We start from the raw sequence: 18,225 nt of genomic DNA, 5'->3' as shown, positions 1-18,225 counted from the left end.
TACTGGTCTCTGTACAGCTCCAAGGATGTGTTCCTGGATATAGCTCATTCCAGTTTCCATATCTTGGCCTGTCTGTCCCCACTGATCCCAGTGTGCCTTGGCTTCTCCTTCAGCCAATCCACCTGTTCTCCACATTCTCCAGGTCATCCTCCTTCACACCCATCCCCTGGGCTTAATGCTGTGCTGTGCTTTATGAAATGAAAAACAGTTGCTGTGTCTCTCCTTACACATTACTTCCTTCTACTCTTCCTTATCTCCTTTTTCCATTTTTCCCCTTTCTTCCCCACCTCCTCCTCCTATACTTTCTCTTCCTTCTTAATCCTTCCAAGTCATTTACCCTATAGCTTCTACATTCTTTCCTTTCATTTTTCTCCCCATCTCTACCTCCTGTTTCCTTAGCTCAGTTTCTTTTTCAAACAATATTACTATCAATTAATCCCCATTAAATCTACAAGGAATATAAAGCATTGTCAATGAAGATTTAGAGATTTAATAACATGTGTTTTTTGTTTGTTTGTTTTTGTTTTGTTTTTTTGAGACAGAGTCTCACTTTGTTGCCCAGGTGGAGTGCAGTGGCGCGATCTTGGCTCCCAGCAACCTCTGCCTCCCGGGTTCAAGTGATTCTTCTGCCTTAGCCTCCCAAGTAGCTGGGATTACAGGCCACAGTACCACGCCCAGCTAATTTTTGTAATTTTAGTAGAGATGGGGTTTTACTGTGATGGCCAGACTGTTGAACTCCTGACCTCAAGTGATCTGCCTGCCTTAGCCTCCCAAAGTGCTGGGATTGTAGGCATGAGCCACCATGCCCGGCCAATAACTTGTGCTTTTTTGAAGCCAAGAAATGTATGTATAATTGTAAAAATGATCAAAATATGAGCAGAGTTGTGAAGTTGCTTAAGTATAAGTCACTACTTCATGAAAACAAATGACAAGTCTGTGAAATGCTAATCTTCATTTTTCTAAGACTGGGTGAATGGGCTGTGTGAAGTAAACCAACATCATTTCCCATCAAGATTGTGTAGCACACCCTGAGCTGTCACATTTCTACCAAATGATATGTGGAAATGCCAGTTCTGTATGCACCATTTTTCATGAGGGTAGTTCTGGAAGTTGTCACTTTTAGAAAGTCCAGTTCTTTAAATCTCTGGAACAGGTTAAATGTTTCCTGATTTATGGTTTTCTGGGAGATTTGCATATTTTACCACCAAATAGCAGCAGAGAATCTGAGTGAAATACATGGAAAATTCAGAGATTAGCTTACATCCAAAGTTTTTTATTGAAAACCTCTTGAAACAAGGTACTGGTTCTGGGGAAAATGGAATTCGTTCACTCCATCCTGTCTCTCCTTCTGCATTGCTGAATGCGACCATAAACCATGGAGAGAATGTGTGGAGCTCTGAAAACTCTGAAATGTAAAAGAGAGCAGGTGAATTAGGAAGGGAGAGTAAAATTAAGTTTTACAAAACCAGTGAGAATTTACCATTTTTTGCCTTCAATATTGCTTGGCATGTACTCAAAGGCACCCAAACCTAGACATGTATGCCAAATCTGGACCAAAAGAGCCCCAGAGGCCGGGCACAGTGGCTCAAGCCTGTAATCCCAGCACTTTGGGAGGCCGAGACGGGCGGATCACGAGGTCAGGAGATCAAGACCATCCTGGCTAACACGGTGAAACCCCGTCTCTACTAAAAAAAAATACAAAAAACTAGCTGGGCGAGGTGGCGGGTGCCTGTAGTCCCAGCTACTCGGGAGGCTGAGGCAGGAGAATGGCTTAAACCCGGGAGGTGGAGCTTGCAGTGAGCTGAGATCTGGCCACTGCACTCCAGCCTGGGCGACAGAGCGAGACTCCGTCTCAAAACAAAAACAAAAACAAAAACAAAAAAGAGCCCCAGAAGAAGTCCTCTTTTTCCAGACCGAGGCACAGCAAAGGGAATTTCTAAAGATAAAAGCATAGAGAATTCCTCTTATTTCTCTATCTCCTACCGTAGCCTCCCAAGCAATGTTGCTACAGAAGCACAGCAATGGCAGCAGTGTCCAGGCAGGTGCCTGAAATGGGAGGGAAACTCTTCCTCTGACCATAAGAGCTACAACCCCACGATCACTAGGCATATCACTTTGCTGTCCTCCTGCTGTATTGTCCTGGATGCAGATGCAGTTACCAAAAGTATGTGGCAGGACAGGGAAAATAAAGCCCAAGCCTTCTGGCTGGAGGACCATAAAAGGAAACCCAAGGAGCCAGAAAGTGTTAGGAAGGCCACAGAGAGCAAGGATATCAAGAGAGCACTCCTGAATGCATGTCTGATTTGTGCACGTGTGGCTTCAAACTTACACGGCATGCCATGGCCTTTGAGAACTAAGTACAGAGTGGGAGTGGATGACCACCCAGATCCCAGAAAACTGAATTAATATTGGAACCAATGTCTGAAGGCAGGTTACAACTTGCAGACTGAACTTAACCTGGTTGATTACCTGCTAATACAAAATAAAATAAAAATCAAGATTCTTTGTAGAATTTAAATAAGACCCCAAATCTCATTACAAAATAAGTAAAATGTATAGAATACAATCCAAATAACTTATCATAGAAATAGTTAGGAAAATGTTAACTCAAAGGGAAAAGAGAATTAAATGGTGGGTAACCACAAAGGACGTAGATATTATACATTTAAAGATTTTAAAGTAGCTATTATAAATATGCTTTAAGAAGTAAGGGCAAATACTCTTGAAACAATGAAAAGATGTCTCTGTAAAAAAAAAAATAAAGGATATAAAGATCCAAATGGAAATATATATAGTACAGGAAAATTAAAATAGAAAATTTGTCAGATGGGCCAAATAGAATTGCTATGAGAGAAGAAAGTGAACTCATTGCTATGAGTGAACCTGAAGATAAAACAACAGAAATTTTCCTACCTGAAAACTAAACAAAACAAACAAAAATTGAAAGAAAAATGAACAAAGCCATAGGGACCTTCATAATAACATCAAAATGGTCTAGCATTCATATCATCAGAGTCCCAGAAGTATAGGAGAATAGGACAAGAGTGCATTGGCTTTTTTTGTTTGTTTCTTTCTTGAGACAGGGTGTCACTCTTTTGCCGAGGCTGGAGTGCAGTGTCACGATCTTGGCTTACTGCAGCCTTGACCTCCCAGGCTCAGGTGATCCTCCTACCTCAGCCTCCCAAGTAGCTGGGACTACAGGCATGTACCTGGGACTACTGGCTGATTTTTGTATTTTTTTACAGAGATGGGGTTTTGCTGTGTTGCTCAGGCTGGTTTTGAACTCCTGGGTTCAAGTGATCCTCAGCCTCTTAAAGTGCTAGACTTATAGGCATGAGCCATTGCACCTGGCCATGCATTATAATATATATTCAGAATTATGTTATTCATATGTATATGTTGGCAGAGTAAGAATTAGGCCTAGGCAGGTTGTCGTCAGAGGCCATGCTCATAACTGTTAACCATTTGCTCTTGATTTCAAGTGATTCTAATTTGTCAATTAAAAACACAGAGAGACCTTGGAAAAATGGCCCTCATCCAGTAATGACTGCTAGTCAAGGACAGACCATAGGCAACTATTAATTGTGGTGACTGCAGTTCCATATTTCTCAGGATGTGAATGAAAAGAAACTCAAAAAATATATAGGAAAAGCTTTCTAAAGTAGTCCCCGAGATTACCCAAATGGCCGACCTTTTATCAGCCATTTCATTGATTTAAATTGTTTATGCTCCTGGTGCTTTTTGCAAAGCATCTAAAAGTTGTTCTTTATTGTCATTTTTGTTGAATATGGTCTTAAGCCTTCTGAGGTATAGGAAATTTTAGTTCTAGTGTGGAAAGTGATGAGGTTGGATGTTTATAAACGATGACAAATCTGAGTCCTTGTTGCATTTTTCTCCCGGTCCTATACTGCTGTAGTCTAACTTACTGTCCCTTTATATCCAGTTACCAGTACACCAAGAAATAGAATATTTAAACTATATTATGAGGTCCAGTGTTGAAAACCATAATGTTAGGATTCTCCAAGAAAGTAAACAGTCCAGTGAGAGATGACTAACCACATAGTCTTAAACTTAGATTCAATTTGGAACCTAACCAGCAGGAACAGAAAAACAAAACATTAAAATTAATCAGATTTGGGCATCTGTGGGCACAGACAAAAGAGAAGGAACAAAGCAGGAGCTTCAGTGATCCCACAATAGAAACTGAGAGTGTAATGGATGTGGAGAAGGAATCCTGGGTTGTCACTGTGGATGACAGTGTGGCGATTCCTCAAAGACCTAGAACCAGAAATACCATTTGACCCAGCAATCTGATTACTGCATATGTACCCAAAGGAATATAAATCATTCTATCATAAAGACATATGCACACGTATGTTCATTACAGCACTATTCACAATAGTAAAGACATGGAGTCAACCCAAATGCCCATCAGTTGATAGACTGGATAAAGAAAATGTGGTACATATACACCATGGAATACTATGCAGCCATAAAATGGAATGAAATCACGTCCTTCACAGGGACATGGATGGCACTGGAAGCCATCATTCTCAGCAAACTAATGGAGGAACAGAAAACCAAACACCACATGTTCTCACTCATAAGTGGGAGCTGAACAATGAGAACACATGGACATAGGGAGGGGAACAACACACACTGGGGCCTGTCAGTAGGGGGATGGGGGAGGGAGAGCATCAGGATAAGTAGCTAAGGCATGCTGGGCTTAATACTTAGGTGATGGGTTGCTAAGTGCAGCAAACCAACCTGGCACACATTTACCTACGTAACAGACCTGCACACCCCACATGTATCCCGGAAATTTAAAAAAAAAAAAAAAATCCTGGATTGTGGTAGGAATATTCAGCTCATGGAGTGCAACATAAAATGACCAAGACACTTAGATTTAATTCTTAAGATGGCTGTAATGGAGCTACCAGAGCTCAACTGGATGCTAATCACCTCCAAAAGCTATTGCTTGCTTGTTATTGCCATATTTTAGTTTTGGATTTTTAAAAAACTTCTCTTTCCTCAGATACTTACATTCTTTCCAACAAGTAATTAGTAGTGTTTCTGGGTGAATGCAGTAATCCTATGTTTTCTGCAGTCCGTGTGATTGTATTGAAAATCAATTGTATTTAAGAATTTGGAAGTACAGCCTTTAAACTTTAAAAAATTCATCTACAACTATTTTACATTTCTGAGGCAGTGGCGGTCTTTCATGATATACTGTTTATAATTTATTGGTAATTTTCTGAGCATCTAATTCTGTTATTTTCTTTTCCTGTTTATTTTTTCTACATATTTCCATTAGCCGAGATTATTTAGACAAAAGAGAGGAGCAAAGGCAAGCAAGAGAAGAAAGGTTTGTGTATTTCTTTTTTCCCATTGTAACAAATGGCATGTGACTTTGCACTGTTAACCTAGCATGCAGAGAGACTGTTGATTAAAATATAACTGCTTCATTTAAAACCTTGCATAGCTGACATTTTGCAGAACAGAGTGTACTAGTTACCTAAATTTTCCAGTAAAAGTTTGGATTTGTCATTTGGTGCCAGCATGGTTAAGTGTGTCTATTCCTTCAAAATTCTCCTTCAAATGAGCACATTAATGTTAGCATAATTGATATAGGGTGTATATTTGAAATACCCTGCACCACTGCTACTAAGACCAGAGTAGGTGTTCCTACTACGTGCTTTCATGTCACATGATCAGCAATCCTTCAACAAATATTTTAGTATACACACTGTGCCAGGCAGTGGCTGGGGGCACTAAATATACCTGAGACTCTTTCTGGGTGTGCCTGGTCACTTACCTGTCTCCCTACTGAACTGTACTCAACTCCTCAATGGCAGGGACAATGCCTGGATTTCCTTTATTTCCCCAGTACCCACCACAGTGCTTGGCATGTAGTTGGGACTTAGGAATAATATATGGAATCAGTAAATGAGTAAATGAACCAACAACTTTATTTAAAGTATTCAAGCTGTAAGGTACTTTCTTTTTTCATTTTAAAAACTACTTTATTTATGATACAAATCTTTTGGTTTGTGATTCTAACCAGCAAAGGCATGAATACATTTTTAAATTTCTGTCCACAGAATAGTTATATGCAATTTTGTAAGAAAAACATATATGGGATACATTACTTCATAAGATTAAGAAGTATGTTATTAAAATGTTGCTGTAATATTCAAACCAGCCTAGGTCATATAAAGGAACAGCTCAAAACTCTGGTGTTGATCAGTAGTATATTTCAATGGCAACATGCTTTGAATCTCAATAAAAGATACAAAGATGTTCAGTGTCTAATAAATGCAGATAAACAGTGGAAACTGGTTTTACAAGTAGACTGGCAAAAGACAAGTTTTTACCCCCAGCTCTTTACAGCCTGCAGTCGTCACCTCTACCACCAGGTGGGGTGACTGCACGGAGAGATGGAAAGGCTGATTTTACACCTTCTATGCTGGAACCACCTGGGACCTGACAGTTTCTGGACTGGGCCAATAAGAAGTAGAGTTGTGCTAATTTTCTAAACACCACCTAAATACATCAGGACAGTCTGAGGCAGGCAAGAGTAGAGACTGCCTATCTTCAATTTAAAAATTAGATGCTTAGATTAGCCTCTTAAATAAAATGATGGCATTGCTTTGATTCCAACATTCTATTTGATTATTATCATCCTAATAACCAGTTGTGGTGGCAAATCTAGAGTGAAAGATGCTGCTAAAGAAATAGGAAACTTGTATTTCTCACTAGTACCTGTTTTTTACGTCAGAGGACATCACATATACTTTCACTGAAAATGCTGTTGACTTCCTGCCCAGGCATGAGGAACTGAATTTTATTTTTCAGTTCTCCCCCCAGATTCTGTACTTCTTTGAGCTTTCAACAACTTGACTGTTAGGTTATGTCCACACAGACAAGGCTTGGCAGCTCCTGGGGAGATGGTTTAGGTGCTGTGTCAAGATCTGAACTGGCTCAGGCTGACTTAAAAATTTCCCCAAACCACAGAAGTCCAGCTCTTTCTGGATATTATTTACTGCTCTTTTTTTCCAAACAAGCCTTCACTTACGTCTGGCAAACTTGTAAGAGGAGGTTGCTGCTTCTCCTGTCTCCTCTGGTTCTGCCCTTAGTCTGCTCCCAGGCTGCGCATCAGCCTGAACACAGGAGTGTGCTCTCCAGGCCCACTGTGGGATTCTTCCCTCAGAGACACCTCTCTGTTTACACAGAGGTCTGGGGAAGCAGCCATGCGTTTTCCTTTGGTTTGGCCCAGCCATTTTTCTTGTTAGTTTTCTTCTTGAATAACCTGGTGAAGATGGGAGGGGAAATAGACTTTCATCCCTGTTTCGAAAGCTGTTGAGAGTTCCTAGTAAGCCAGGAAAAAGTAAGATTTCCAAGTAGAATGGAATTTGGAAATGGAAAGTAGTAGAGATCAGAGGTGGGAGGGAGTACAGAAATAAGGAAAAGTAACTCTTCCAGATAGAGCGATGTGTGTTCGTCAAGTCCCACATCTCTTACCCTTAATGCAAGACTCGGAAAAGACAGAGTCACAGCAGATGGTTTTGGAGATTTGTATCATGTAACTGTAACAAGATGACTGTCATCTTATTTTAAGGTGTAGTGACCATCTGGATACCTGTTATATTATTTCATATCATCTCACTCCATAATTTCAGACAAACTATGTTATTGGCAATGGTGCAGAGCAGGACTAAGTTTCTGTTGAGATGCTACTTCTCATCCTTTTAAGTATTAGAAGAAAGGTTTTATAGGATGATGATTGATTAAAATGGCATTCACACATAATTTAAAGGAGAAAAAAGAAGTGTGTGTAGTAAGGAATGAGACCAGACTGGGGGTGTGTTGGGGGGTAGCACAGGAGGATACTTCAGTTTGGGTTTGTTGGTCTGAGGGAGACAGCAGGGCATGGAGAGGAAAAGGTTTAGAGCAAACAGGGGCTATAGGAACAAAGTGCAAAGAAAAGGTTGGAACCGGGCTAGGGTTTTGGAAATTGTGCATGAAAATGATCAATGAAGCAGGAAGAAAGGATTCTGAGCTTTGCTTAGAAGGACTGAGAACAGGGCAGAAGTTAGAGGGAGCCAGATTTTAGCTTAATGTAAATGAGAATTTCCAAATAGAAGTGTGGCAGGAAAAGTCATCAGTAAGTAGGTCTAGGTTAATCTAAAGTCAAGCAGAGTTTCTGTAGGGCCCTGTGAAAAGAGACTGAGCCGCAGTACCAGCCCTGCCACTGAGTCCTGGTGGATGTTGGAGTTCATCCCAGTGGTTTGTTTGTCTCTCTCTCCCACTGAACTGTGAGCTCTGTGAGGGTGGGATTTTTCCTTGTTTATTATTAAATCTTGAGTGCCTACTACAGTTCTTAGCACATGACAGGCACTTGACAGATGTTCAATAAATAAATGGAAAGATGAATGAAGAAACAAATGATCTAGGTGGAGGATAAACGGGAATGTTTGGATGAAGGCAGCAAAAGTAGGAAGGCTTTTCTTGGGGCTGTGGTTTGTGGATAGAAAGCCTGGTGCTTCCCACAGAGGAGGCTCCGTTGGTCTGTGGATTGAGTGTGACTTCGCGTGGCAGCAGGGATACGTGACAGTCATTGCGTGGGCCGGTGGGTCCTCAGATCAAGTACTGTTGGGCCCCATAGCACTTACCGTCATTGTTTAGGAGAAGGTCATGATGTAGGTCCACTTCCTCCCCAAGAACTGCTTGAGGTTCATGTAGGGCAGGAGGGCTCGCTAAGCTGTAACACCGTAAATGCCTGTGGCATGGCCATCCCCGTGTACCAGCCCACCGCCTTCACCACTCTGGCCCCTGTGGATGAACACTGCTGATGCTTTTTCAGAAAGGTTTAGTGCTCTTGACCTCCATGCCTCTCTGTCCCTGCCATGTAAAAAAAAAATTTTAATTATGATCAAATGCACCACATGAAATTGACCATCTTAACCATTTTAAATGTGTTTTTCAGTAGCATGAAGTGCATTCACATTGTTGTGTAACGAGTCTCTAGACTCTTCTCATTTTATACAACTGAACCTCTTTCTCCATGAAGCCACAATTCACCATCCCTCTACCTCTGCTTCTACCATTTTTGTCTAACACATAAACATCATTTTTCAGGACAATTCAGATTAAACCTTTAACTCTTCTCATGTCTTACGAATCTTCAGTGATGGCATCTGTGAGGCCAAGGGGTGCACAGGAATAGCATTTGAGTCAAATCTATCCAGGCTCTGGGATGAGTGGCCCCTGGAGTCTCCCAGAAAGTGGGTTAAACCCTTTGGCTACCCGCAAGCTCCTGCCTGCCTGGCTGCCCACAGGGAAGTGTGCGGAAGGCCAGGACCAGGAATGAGCCAGCAAAAATGAACACAGTAAGTGGGTTGTCCTCCTGGCTAGAAGCCTGTCACAGTGCTTCGTCACCACCACCCACCCCGGACTCATTTGATTTCTTGCCCTGGGATTCTGACCTCCTGAACTCCTGGATCTGTCCAGATTCTCTTATTTGCATTCATTTCTTGTCTGCCCCTTTATCCTGTTGCAGCAGCGTGGGAATACCTGTGTTCACAACTCCTCCTGGACTTAGGCATTCCTGGCCTTGAACTTGCCACCATCCCATTTAACACATACCTGCTGGAGGCCCTGCCTCTTACCCTTAAAACTGTTTTCTTTCAAGGTTGTTGTTACTTCCACAGCCAAGTGGCTTTTTCTTGCTGGCCCGAATTAAGTCCAGAAACATGTTCCTTTTGTTGCCTCTCTTATCCCTCAAGAGGTGGTGCTGTTGGCCAAGCTTCAAGTGTTTGTATCTACATATACACTCACTACACACCTTTTATCAGAGATTCACCGTGAATGCAAGCTCATTCCCCACAAAAATGAGATGGGATGCATTCGCCCCCTCGGCATCCTGGGCTTCAGGTGGGCCTCTGCAGGTGGGGTGCCACTCTGCAGGCTCTGCCTGCTTTCCATCAAGCCATAAATGCAAGGCACTGAGGGAAAGAACAAAGGATGGTAATCATCCTGTTCACGAAAATCCTATTATCTGCTTTTTGAAAACAGACGTACACATGTGAAAAGATGACTAAATATGCCAGGCAGTAAATGCAAAATGCCATCTGAGTTGAAGGGACTACATATCCGACATGAGTTCAGAGGCAAGGCCAAGATCACTTCCACCTGTGGTGGTCAAGGCAGGCCTCCTGGAGGGAGATGCGCATGCAAGCATGGTCCGAAGGGTGGACTGCCTTTGGGCTGGCAGGGAGAAAGGGTGAGGATTGCAGACGGGGAAACCACACCCACCTTGAGGATGGGATGCAAAAAGTGCATGCTTTTTTTTTTTTTTTTTTTTTTTTTTTTTGAGACGGAGTCTTGCTCTGTAGCCCGGGCTGGAGTGCAGTGGCCGGATCTCAGCTCACTGCAAGCTCCGCCTCCCGGGTTTACGCCATTCTCCTGCCTCAGCCTCCGGAGTAACTGGGACTACAGGTGCCCGCCACCTCGCCCGGCTAGTTTTTTTTTTTTTTTTTTTTGTATTTTTAGTAGAGACGGGGTTTCACCGTGTTAGCCAGGATGGTCTCGATCTCCTGACCTCGTGATCCGCCCGTCTCGGCCTCCCAAAGTGCTGGGATTACAGGCTTGAGCCACCGCGCCCGGCCAAGTGCATGCTTTTTAAATGCATTGTTTTAAAATATTTTAAATATGTGCTCTGCCTTATCTGGGTAAATGAAGAGCACCCTGTCTAATGCCCATTGTGAGGAGCTGAAGCAGTGAATTGGATAGATGCAAAGTGAGGGGCTTGAGTAAGCTGTTCCAAAGTTTAGTGGTGGGTAAGATAGTGAGTAACCTGCTACAGCTGAATGCATAAATTTATTTCTGAAAAAGATAATGGTGAGTAAAATTAGCAGACATCTGGAAGAGGCACACATTTCGAAGTTATTTTGGTCTGATCTATAAAGTGCACTATGAGGAATATGATTGGTAGCTGGTCTTAATAAACAGTTAGTGGGTTCTGCCTGCCTGAAATGCAAAACAGATGTATCTTTGTTCTTTTAAACTGACTTTGATGAATAAACTATATATGACGTCAGGTTCAAGCTATTGGATGTCTGATTCCTACTCAGAAATATTTTAGAATATAAAAAAAGTTTCCATGGTCAGCACTGAGAGAACAAAGTGAATTCCAGTTGCATTGCTGTTAGCATTGAAGCAGGTTCAGAAATTCAGAGAGGCAGGCCTTCATCCAAGCAACCCCGTTTGGTACTTGGGGGGCATTTTTCTTCTCTCTGCCACACCAAGCCACCCACCCATTTCACAGCTGTGAGCTCGGAGGGGTTTGGTTTTCAGCCATCGCTCTTGTGGCTGTTTGGTGGTGGTTATTGCTGTTTTGCTTATTTACAAATGTTCCCTAAAAGAGCCAGATAGGATTCTGCAGCAGTGATCCAATATCTACGGACTGTGTGATGCTGCCATTTCCCCCAATTTGCTTGGTTATGAGTGATGTGGGATTTTTAATCATTAGCATCTTGGCTTTGCTGGGTGTTTTTGGCAGGCTGACCCTCCAGCCAGCCCTGCACTGTGCTGTGTGCATCAGGAAACCGGCTCATTCTGCAGGTGTTTCATCCATAAACAAGCATCAGCCACGGGCTCCTCTTTCGTTTGACGGAAACCCTTTGGAATTTAACTTTCAGATACAAATACTTGGAACAGTTGGCAGCTGAGGAACACGAGAAGGAGCTGAGAAGCCGGAGTGTGAGCCGGGGCAGAGCCGACCTCTCCTTGGACCTGACCTCGCCGGCAGCCCCAGCCTGCCCGGCTCCTCTGAGCCATAGCCCCTCATCTTTAGACTCTCAAGAGGCTCTCACAGTGTCTCCCTCCTCCCCAGGAACCCCTCACCATCCCCAAGGTGAGTACAGGGAGAGTAGAGGGAAAGTGAAGGGGTTAACATCAGACAGGCTTCCTTGGGGCAGTAGTGATGATTTCAACCTGCAGACTAATATTGAGACAGCAACTATGGGTACACTTTGTTGACGGGGGCTGGGGGTGGTGGTGACTGCAACTGCGTGGTCACTAACAAACTAGACGTCTTCAGAGTCTCTTATATTAAAGTAAAATGATTCATCAAAGTTGTCAATGTATGGCCATGGAAAAAGGAGAATATGGAAAATAAGCTTTACTTTGACATTTAATCCTAAATACTGGGATATTCATTTAATACTTTATCATTTGGAGATGTGGGTCTGCCCAATCAAGCGACCACATTTGAATGTTCTTACCCGAGGAACTGTTAGTCTGGTTTAAATTAAACTGAAGGAGAATAAAATTAATTACAGCAAGCAAAGAAAAATGTGGACCTAGTGAAAATAGAAGGTAATATTCTTTAGGAAAATAATTCAAATTGTAAAAATTACTAGTACATGGTTGGGTGCGGGTGTGTGTGTACGTGCTTATGTACGGACAGGCAAGCTCTCCCAGGAGATACTCTGTCGTCTTTGCTTTATTTGGAGAGGCGCGATGATATTGTATGCTGCAGCCTTGAGCATCAGCTGTTTTCCTGCCTGCTCTGCACACTGTGGGTCCGTTTTCTTTCACATTAACACAGGGATGGTTCTCAGGCACCAGCATTTACACAGTGTGTGTTGATTAACCCTACTGCTAGCACTGTTTGGTTTAGTCAAGTGTTGTGGTTTACAGCCTGATGTAGACTTAGCCAATCGAAGACAGCAGAGGCTTTTAATTCTAGGAGAGTTGACTAAATATGGCGTAAAGTTTAATTTAAGCAAGGCCAGACTCCATGACCTTAGCAGAACTGGATATAGCAGAACGATATTGTCTGTCCAATTCTTTGCTGGCTCTCCAAGCCTTGGCTCATTCTGCTGGACCGGGCTGGCTCCTCCACAGCTTCGCATGACGTCCCGTTACTCCCGATCCCTGAGCCATGGAAGATTGTCCCAGGCAGATGGCTCAGTCATGGATGAGTAATGTCGGTCTTAAAATATTGAGACGCGGAGAGTCAAGACAACAGACTGTCCTATAACAGCCGTGTATTTTCCAAACCCTGCCTCATATCATTGCTATATATACATGGTGGTATTTCTAGAGGCAGTATGAGAGATATCCTCCTGCAGAGTTGTGGTTCAGCACTTTATCCTGGGACTTTTAACTAAAAGTTGTACCTCCAGTTGTTTACAGAATGATTGTCGAACAGCCCCGAGCTGAGAGGGAATTGTCAGTATCTGTAAATGTCATTTGTCCTCAAATTTTTAATCTCCTTGATGTTTGTGGCAAAAGACAATTTTTTAAGTGTTTGATTGAATTACAGTTTAACTCGAGACCATTCTAGCCAATGCAAAAGAACATTTCAGCTTCAGTAAGAATACAGAAAATAGTCATTGTGTGTGTGTGTGTGTGTGTGTGTGTGTGTGTGTGTGTGTGTGTGTGTAGTATGCATTTGGGGAAAATAACTTATGTCAGTGTGCTTTCAAAAGAATATTTGCAGCTGGGCGTGGTGGCTCACGCCTGTAATCCCAGCACTTTGGGAGGCCAAGATGGGTGGATCACCTGAGTTCGGGAGTTTGAGACTAGCCTGACCAACATGGAGAAAACTGGTCTCTACTGAAAAACAAAAAAACAAAAAAATTAGCCAGGCTTGGTGGCCCATGCATGTAATCCCAGTTACTCAGGAGGCTGACAGGAGAATCGCTTGAACCCAGGAGGTGGAGGTTGCAGTGAGCCAAGATGGTGCCATTGCACTCCAGCCTGGGTGACAGAGCGAGACATCATCTCAAAATTAAATAAATAAATAAATAATATTTGCAAGTGTTATTTTCTCTTCAGAGAAGGGATTAATAGAGACTGAGAGAGTGTTTGACCAGAATTACACAATAAATGATACCTGCTTCTGAAAGAGGAATACCGGGCTTGAATCTGCACATAATCGAGAATTCATAAACTAGCATCATTTGATGTTGTTTGCTTTTTTTTTCTGGAAAAAAATCAAAAGTACTGGATCCTGTGAGATCTAGAAGAGCTTTCCATTGTATGTTAAGTAATCAGGATCCAAGTCAGCAAGAACAAACAGTCTTCCTTTTCCTGATACGTAATTGATTTATAAAATTGGAAATCGCAAGTGTATGAAAAGAGAAAGAACCACAGGGGTTTCCTTTTGCTTTGTAGACATTTGCCCTTATGACAGAAATGCAAAGTTGGTATAACCGAGTTGTTCTCAGCCTAGTTTATTCTTTGAAGCGTTCTGTTAGCATCCAATTAATAGTATATTCTTTTTACCGAATCCTATTTTCAAATGTCCAAAAGTAACTTTTTGCTTATCCCTAGCATTTCCAGTATCCCAACATCTGGAGGAAGAATTAAAAATGTAATCACAGATCCAGATGTTGGTCCTGCACCAACACCTGGCATGATGTCCAAATGTGCCAGGGATTGCCTTGCTTTTTTACTCTTTATCCTTGTGGGATCATGCGATCATAATATGCTTTACATTTGGTAGTGCTGTGTCCCTTTTTCTCAAACGTATCTGGGTAGGTAGGGGAGATGTTATTATCCATGTTTTACTGAGGCCCAAACAGATGGAAAGCTGTGCTTCAGACCATCCTGGCACAGTGCTGGGAGTTTAATTAGTGTTCTGATGCCCATCTCAGCCATTTGTCCTGGAGTCATGGCTCTACCATGTTTGCATTGCTGTTCATATTAATGCCACACCATCCCTTTGCTAACCCTCTCACCAATATCTGCAAAAATTGCAGCCTACATTTCAGAATTATGTTTACAAGAAAAGGAAAAACTAATATTTGTTATTGAATTTTCTATGCCTCAGGAGTACAGGTCCCTTTATGGGTTCTTTCTTTTATAACTCCTGTTTCAGATTCTGAAGAACTTTCAAAAGAAGAAGATACGAAAACATTAAAAACCCCTTTTCCTTTTGTCTTACAAAACGTACTTTTTAAAAGGGAAAAGCTAGTGATAAATACTGGTAGCATGACATGCCATCTAGTGAGATCTCTCAGTCAAAAGCTTTCCCAACTAAATCTGCTATAACTTTTGTATGAATGATGCCACTAACCCCCACCACCAAGTCAATATATACTTGAATTATTTTTCTGTCTGACCCTCTTGTGGCTTAGCAGATGTATGTCCCTATACTGCCTAGACTTGGTGATGATGGTCTAAGTATTTTCCTTTTTTCTAAAAGTACCAGCCCAAGGGAGGGAAAGGCATATATATACATGTTCCCATTTGCACTGTGTTGGAATTAATGGAGGCAGTCAGCCCAAAGTTTGGGCAAACATGGAAAGGCATCTCTTCATTCATTGCTTTGATATCCTTTCCTTATTTTCACTGATCCCTGGGGATAGACATCAGAATATCTACTTAGTAAGTTTATTTCCTGTTATTTTTAGAAACTCATAGATGATTCTGAAAGCACCTAAGTGATTCTCATTATCAGAAAAGGTACAGTGTTCTTATTAGGATAGAGTTCTTCAACATAATTCTTGAGAAAGTTGCTCTGAGGATGAAAAATAGTAATAATAATCTGTACCCATAAGTCAAGTCAAGATAGCCAAGTAACCTCTTATCCCAATTTGTGTCAGATCCAGGTAACCTATTTCATGGAAACAAGAGTACAGAGAAACTACTCACCTGAAAACCAGATATTGATGGTGGTCCCTGGAGGGTGTCCCAGGGTTGAGCTGCCTTCTCTAGAGAGCTAGAACTATGCTCCCTTCTTGCTCCCTCTTGTACACGAGTCCCTCCTGAGGCCAGATGGAGATAAATGACATTTCCCAGTGGAAGGAAGCAGCTGTCAAGAATTTAGAAGTGGCTTTCACCCACTAACCTAGCCAGGAAAGCAAAATTATGTCTACATTATTTTATTATGAGCTTGATACTCTCCATATTGCACACAGAGATAATACATCAGAGATGCATTTGAAAATCATGCCACGCTGTATTATTTTTATTTATGTCAGGGAAAAATATGTTTGACAGTGATTTTTTTCTCTACCTGTAATTGGATTCCAGGGTATTTCCAAATGTCTGATTGTTTGGCCCTGGAGATATATATGGCCTATATGGCCATGGCCTACTCACCAGCAGCACTTACATAAATTACTGACAAAGGTTAACAATACTTCCTCTCACAGATCCAGGCATTTAAAGTATGGGTAAATATGGTGATTCCTGTAGCCTCCTGATCCTCAAACCTGGAAATAAAATTTAGACATAGAGTATCGTGAAATGTTTAGTTTGTCTAAATGATTTTTCCTGTGGGCATCCATTTGTCATTTTTGGCTGTCATCATTATTAACATTGACTGCCTTTGTCATCTTCGTTGTGTAAGATGTTTTGAGTCTCCTTCAGGTGTAGGCACTCTCTGAGGTTATCTAATCCACACAGCAGAAATCAGAAACATCTGGTGTCCTATTTCCAACTGGCACGGTAGCAATGGAATATCGTCCATCATCAGCCTAACACTGCATGCTACTTCTCTTGCATAAACCTTTTGGATGCCTCCAGTTCAGTGTTTCATGAATTGGCAGGAAACTAGATTCCTTGTGGTTCTATGACTCAGGGCTACCCCCCTCCCTGCCTCACCTGACTGCAGCTACTTGATGCCATTTTGTCAATTGGACAAAATCTTTCATCAATTCTACCCAAGGCCGAGGCCCTACCTGCTACACCTGCTGTGGGCAGCCTTTGCAAATCATTAAGTTTTTCTGCCTTGCCATTTCTCAGTCTCTAAAAATTTCCCTTTTTCTCCTCATAGAAGTGACCTTTGTCTGCAGTGTGTCTTCTTGCATCATATTTGGAAACATTAATGAGGATTGAATCCTTCTAAAGTAGACAAAGTATAAACCTTAAGTAAAGATAGGCATAGAATAGCACTGGGAAAGGTGATAAAGAAGAGCATTATTTATAAGGCAAGAGGATAGCTTGAACCCAGGAGTTCAAGGCTACGGTGAGCTATGGTCTTGCCACAGCACTCCAGCCTGGGTAACAGAGCAAGACCCCAACTCCAAAAAAAAAAAGAGAAGGGGAGGTGGATATTACCTGATCAAAATGATTATTTCCTAGGCAGCTATTAGGTGTCAAGAGCTGTGAAGGGACTGAAACATTACCCTAATTGTAAGCTAATATGCTGCCCTGCCACAATTCCGTGGATGCTGGCAGAAGACACAAAATTCCTGGGTCAGAGACAAAGGACTTCATTACTTCTAGTGATAGCAATAGCCAGAGTACCAACATTTGTGCCGTTTCCCCAAGCCCCAGTTCCCGCAGGGTGATGTGAATAAGGCCCAGTAAAACCTGCAGGCACATTGTGGGGAAAGGAACCCTGAGCTTTGGGGACCTGAACTCTTTTATAATGGGCGGTAAACATGCCTTCCGTTTGTCCCAGAGGGAGACATTGTCTTTATTACAGGGGGCAATAAACCAACTACATCTTTGCTCTAGAGAGACCCTATTTCTGTCTTCTAAGGCTCTTTGCTATGCGCACATCCTTAGAAAGATAGTGCAGAAAAAAGGCTATCAGTGCCTTTGCTTGCAAGACTGAAGAAACATGGGAGAGCTGTAGAGAATTGTTTTGTAATATTAGATTTTAATGGTTTTAAATCAACCTTTACTATGAAATTTGTATCCTAAAGTCTGTTTAGTGTAAACAAAAAATTCAAGTTTTGAACAGCAATTAGCTTGTTCTTATTTAACCAAAAAGTAAGTGCCTCAGGAGCTGCAAGACCCCGCCTTGAGCGGGTGCTTGGGATGAACAAGTTTGCTGCATCTGGAGACACTCACAGAGAATCTGGGTTGTTGGCTGGGTGAGACATCAGCGCCTTTCATCCCAGGTGGGGGCCTTGGGTCAGTGCTTCCAGGTGCAGTCAGGAGGCTCCACGTATCAGGACAATGAGGATTCTTGAGCCACAGTGGTACTTTGAATTTCCAGACAATGACTGAGACTTATGAAATTAGCAAAGGAGAATAACTCTGGGGCTCCTTCTAGCATTCTTGTCCATCCTCAATTTCTTAATCACTACTCTGCCATCTCCACCACTCCCACTTTCCCTCCAGCAGCCCTGCTTTCCCCCATCCATCTTTGGAACACATTTGTTCAAAATGAGACAACACCTGCAGTATAGCAAGACACACTCGCATTGATTTTCTGGTAGCTGAAATACACTTTTTCAGGAGAATCTCTGGGTTCAG

General features: G+C 42.1%; 1 protein-coding gene and 1 long non-coding RNA gene across 9 annotated transcripts in view; one reads left to right on the top strand and one right to left on the bottom strand.

The window, feature by feature from the left end:
* Positions 1-18,225, top strand: part of LOC105499060 (formin homology 2 domain containing 3) — a 497,377-nt gene that overhangs the window by 390,468 nt on the left and 88,684 nt on the right. For 6 of the 8 annotated variants that reach the window (XM_011771497.3, XM_071085772.1, XM_011771490.3 and 3 more), the window contains 2 exons: positions 5,315-5,365; positions 11,700-11,914. In XM_011771497.3, coding sequence (XP_011769799.2) covers positions 5,315-5,365; positions 11,700-11,914 — 266 coding nt within the window. The remainder of the gene's footprint in view (positions 1-5,314; positions 5,366-11,699; positions 11,915-18,225) is intronic. The other 2 variants (XM_011771498.3, XM_011771492.3) reach the window with 1 other exon arrangement.
* On the bottom strand, positions 1,137-17,549 carry LOC105499056 (uncharacterized). The gene is made up of 4 exons (XR_011617223.1): positions 15,667-17,549; positions 8,673-8,901; positions 7,076-7,309; positions 1,137-1,405 (listed from the first exon to the last, which is right to left on the bottom strand). It is a non-coding gene; the product is annotated as an uncharacterized lncRNA (long non-coding RNA).

The sequence above is a fragment of the Macaca nemestrina genome, chromosome 19 (assembly GCF_043159975.1).
Source record: "Macaca nemestrina isolate mMacNem1 chromosome 19, mMacNem.hap1, whole genome shotgun sequence".
NCBI lineage: Eukaryota > Metazoa > Chordata > Mammalia > Primates > Cercopithecidae > Macaca > Macaca nemestrina.
The sequence above is the reverse complement of the archived record's forward strand: the minus strand, read 5'-3'. Positions and strand labels throughout refer to the sequence as shown.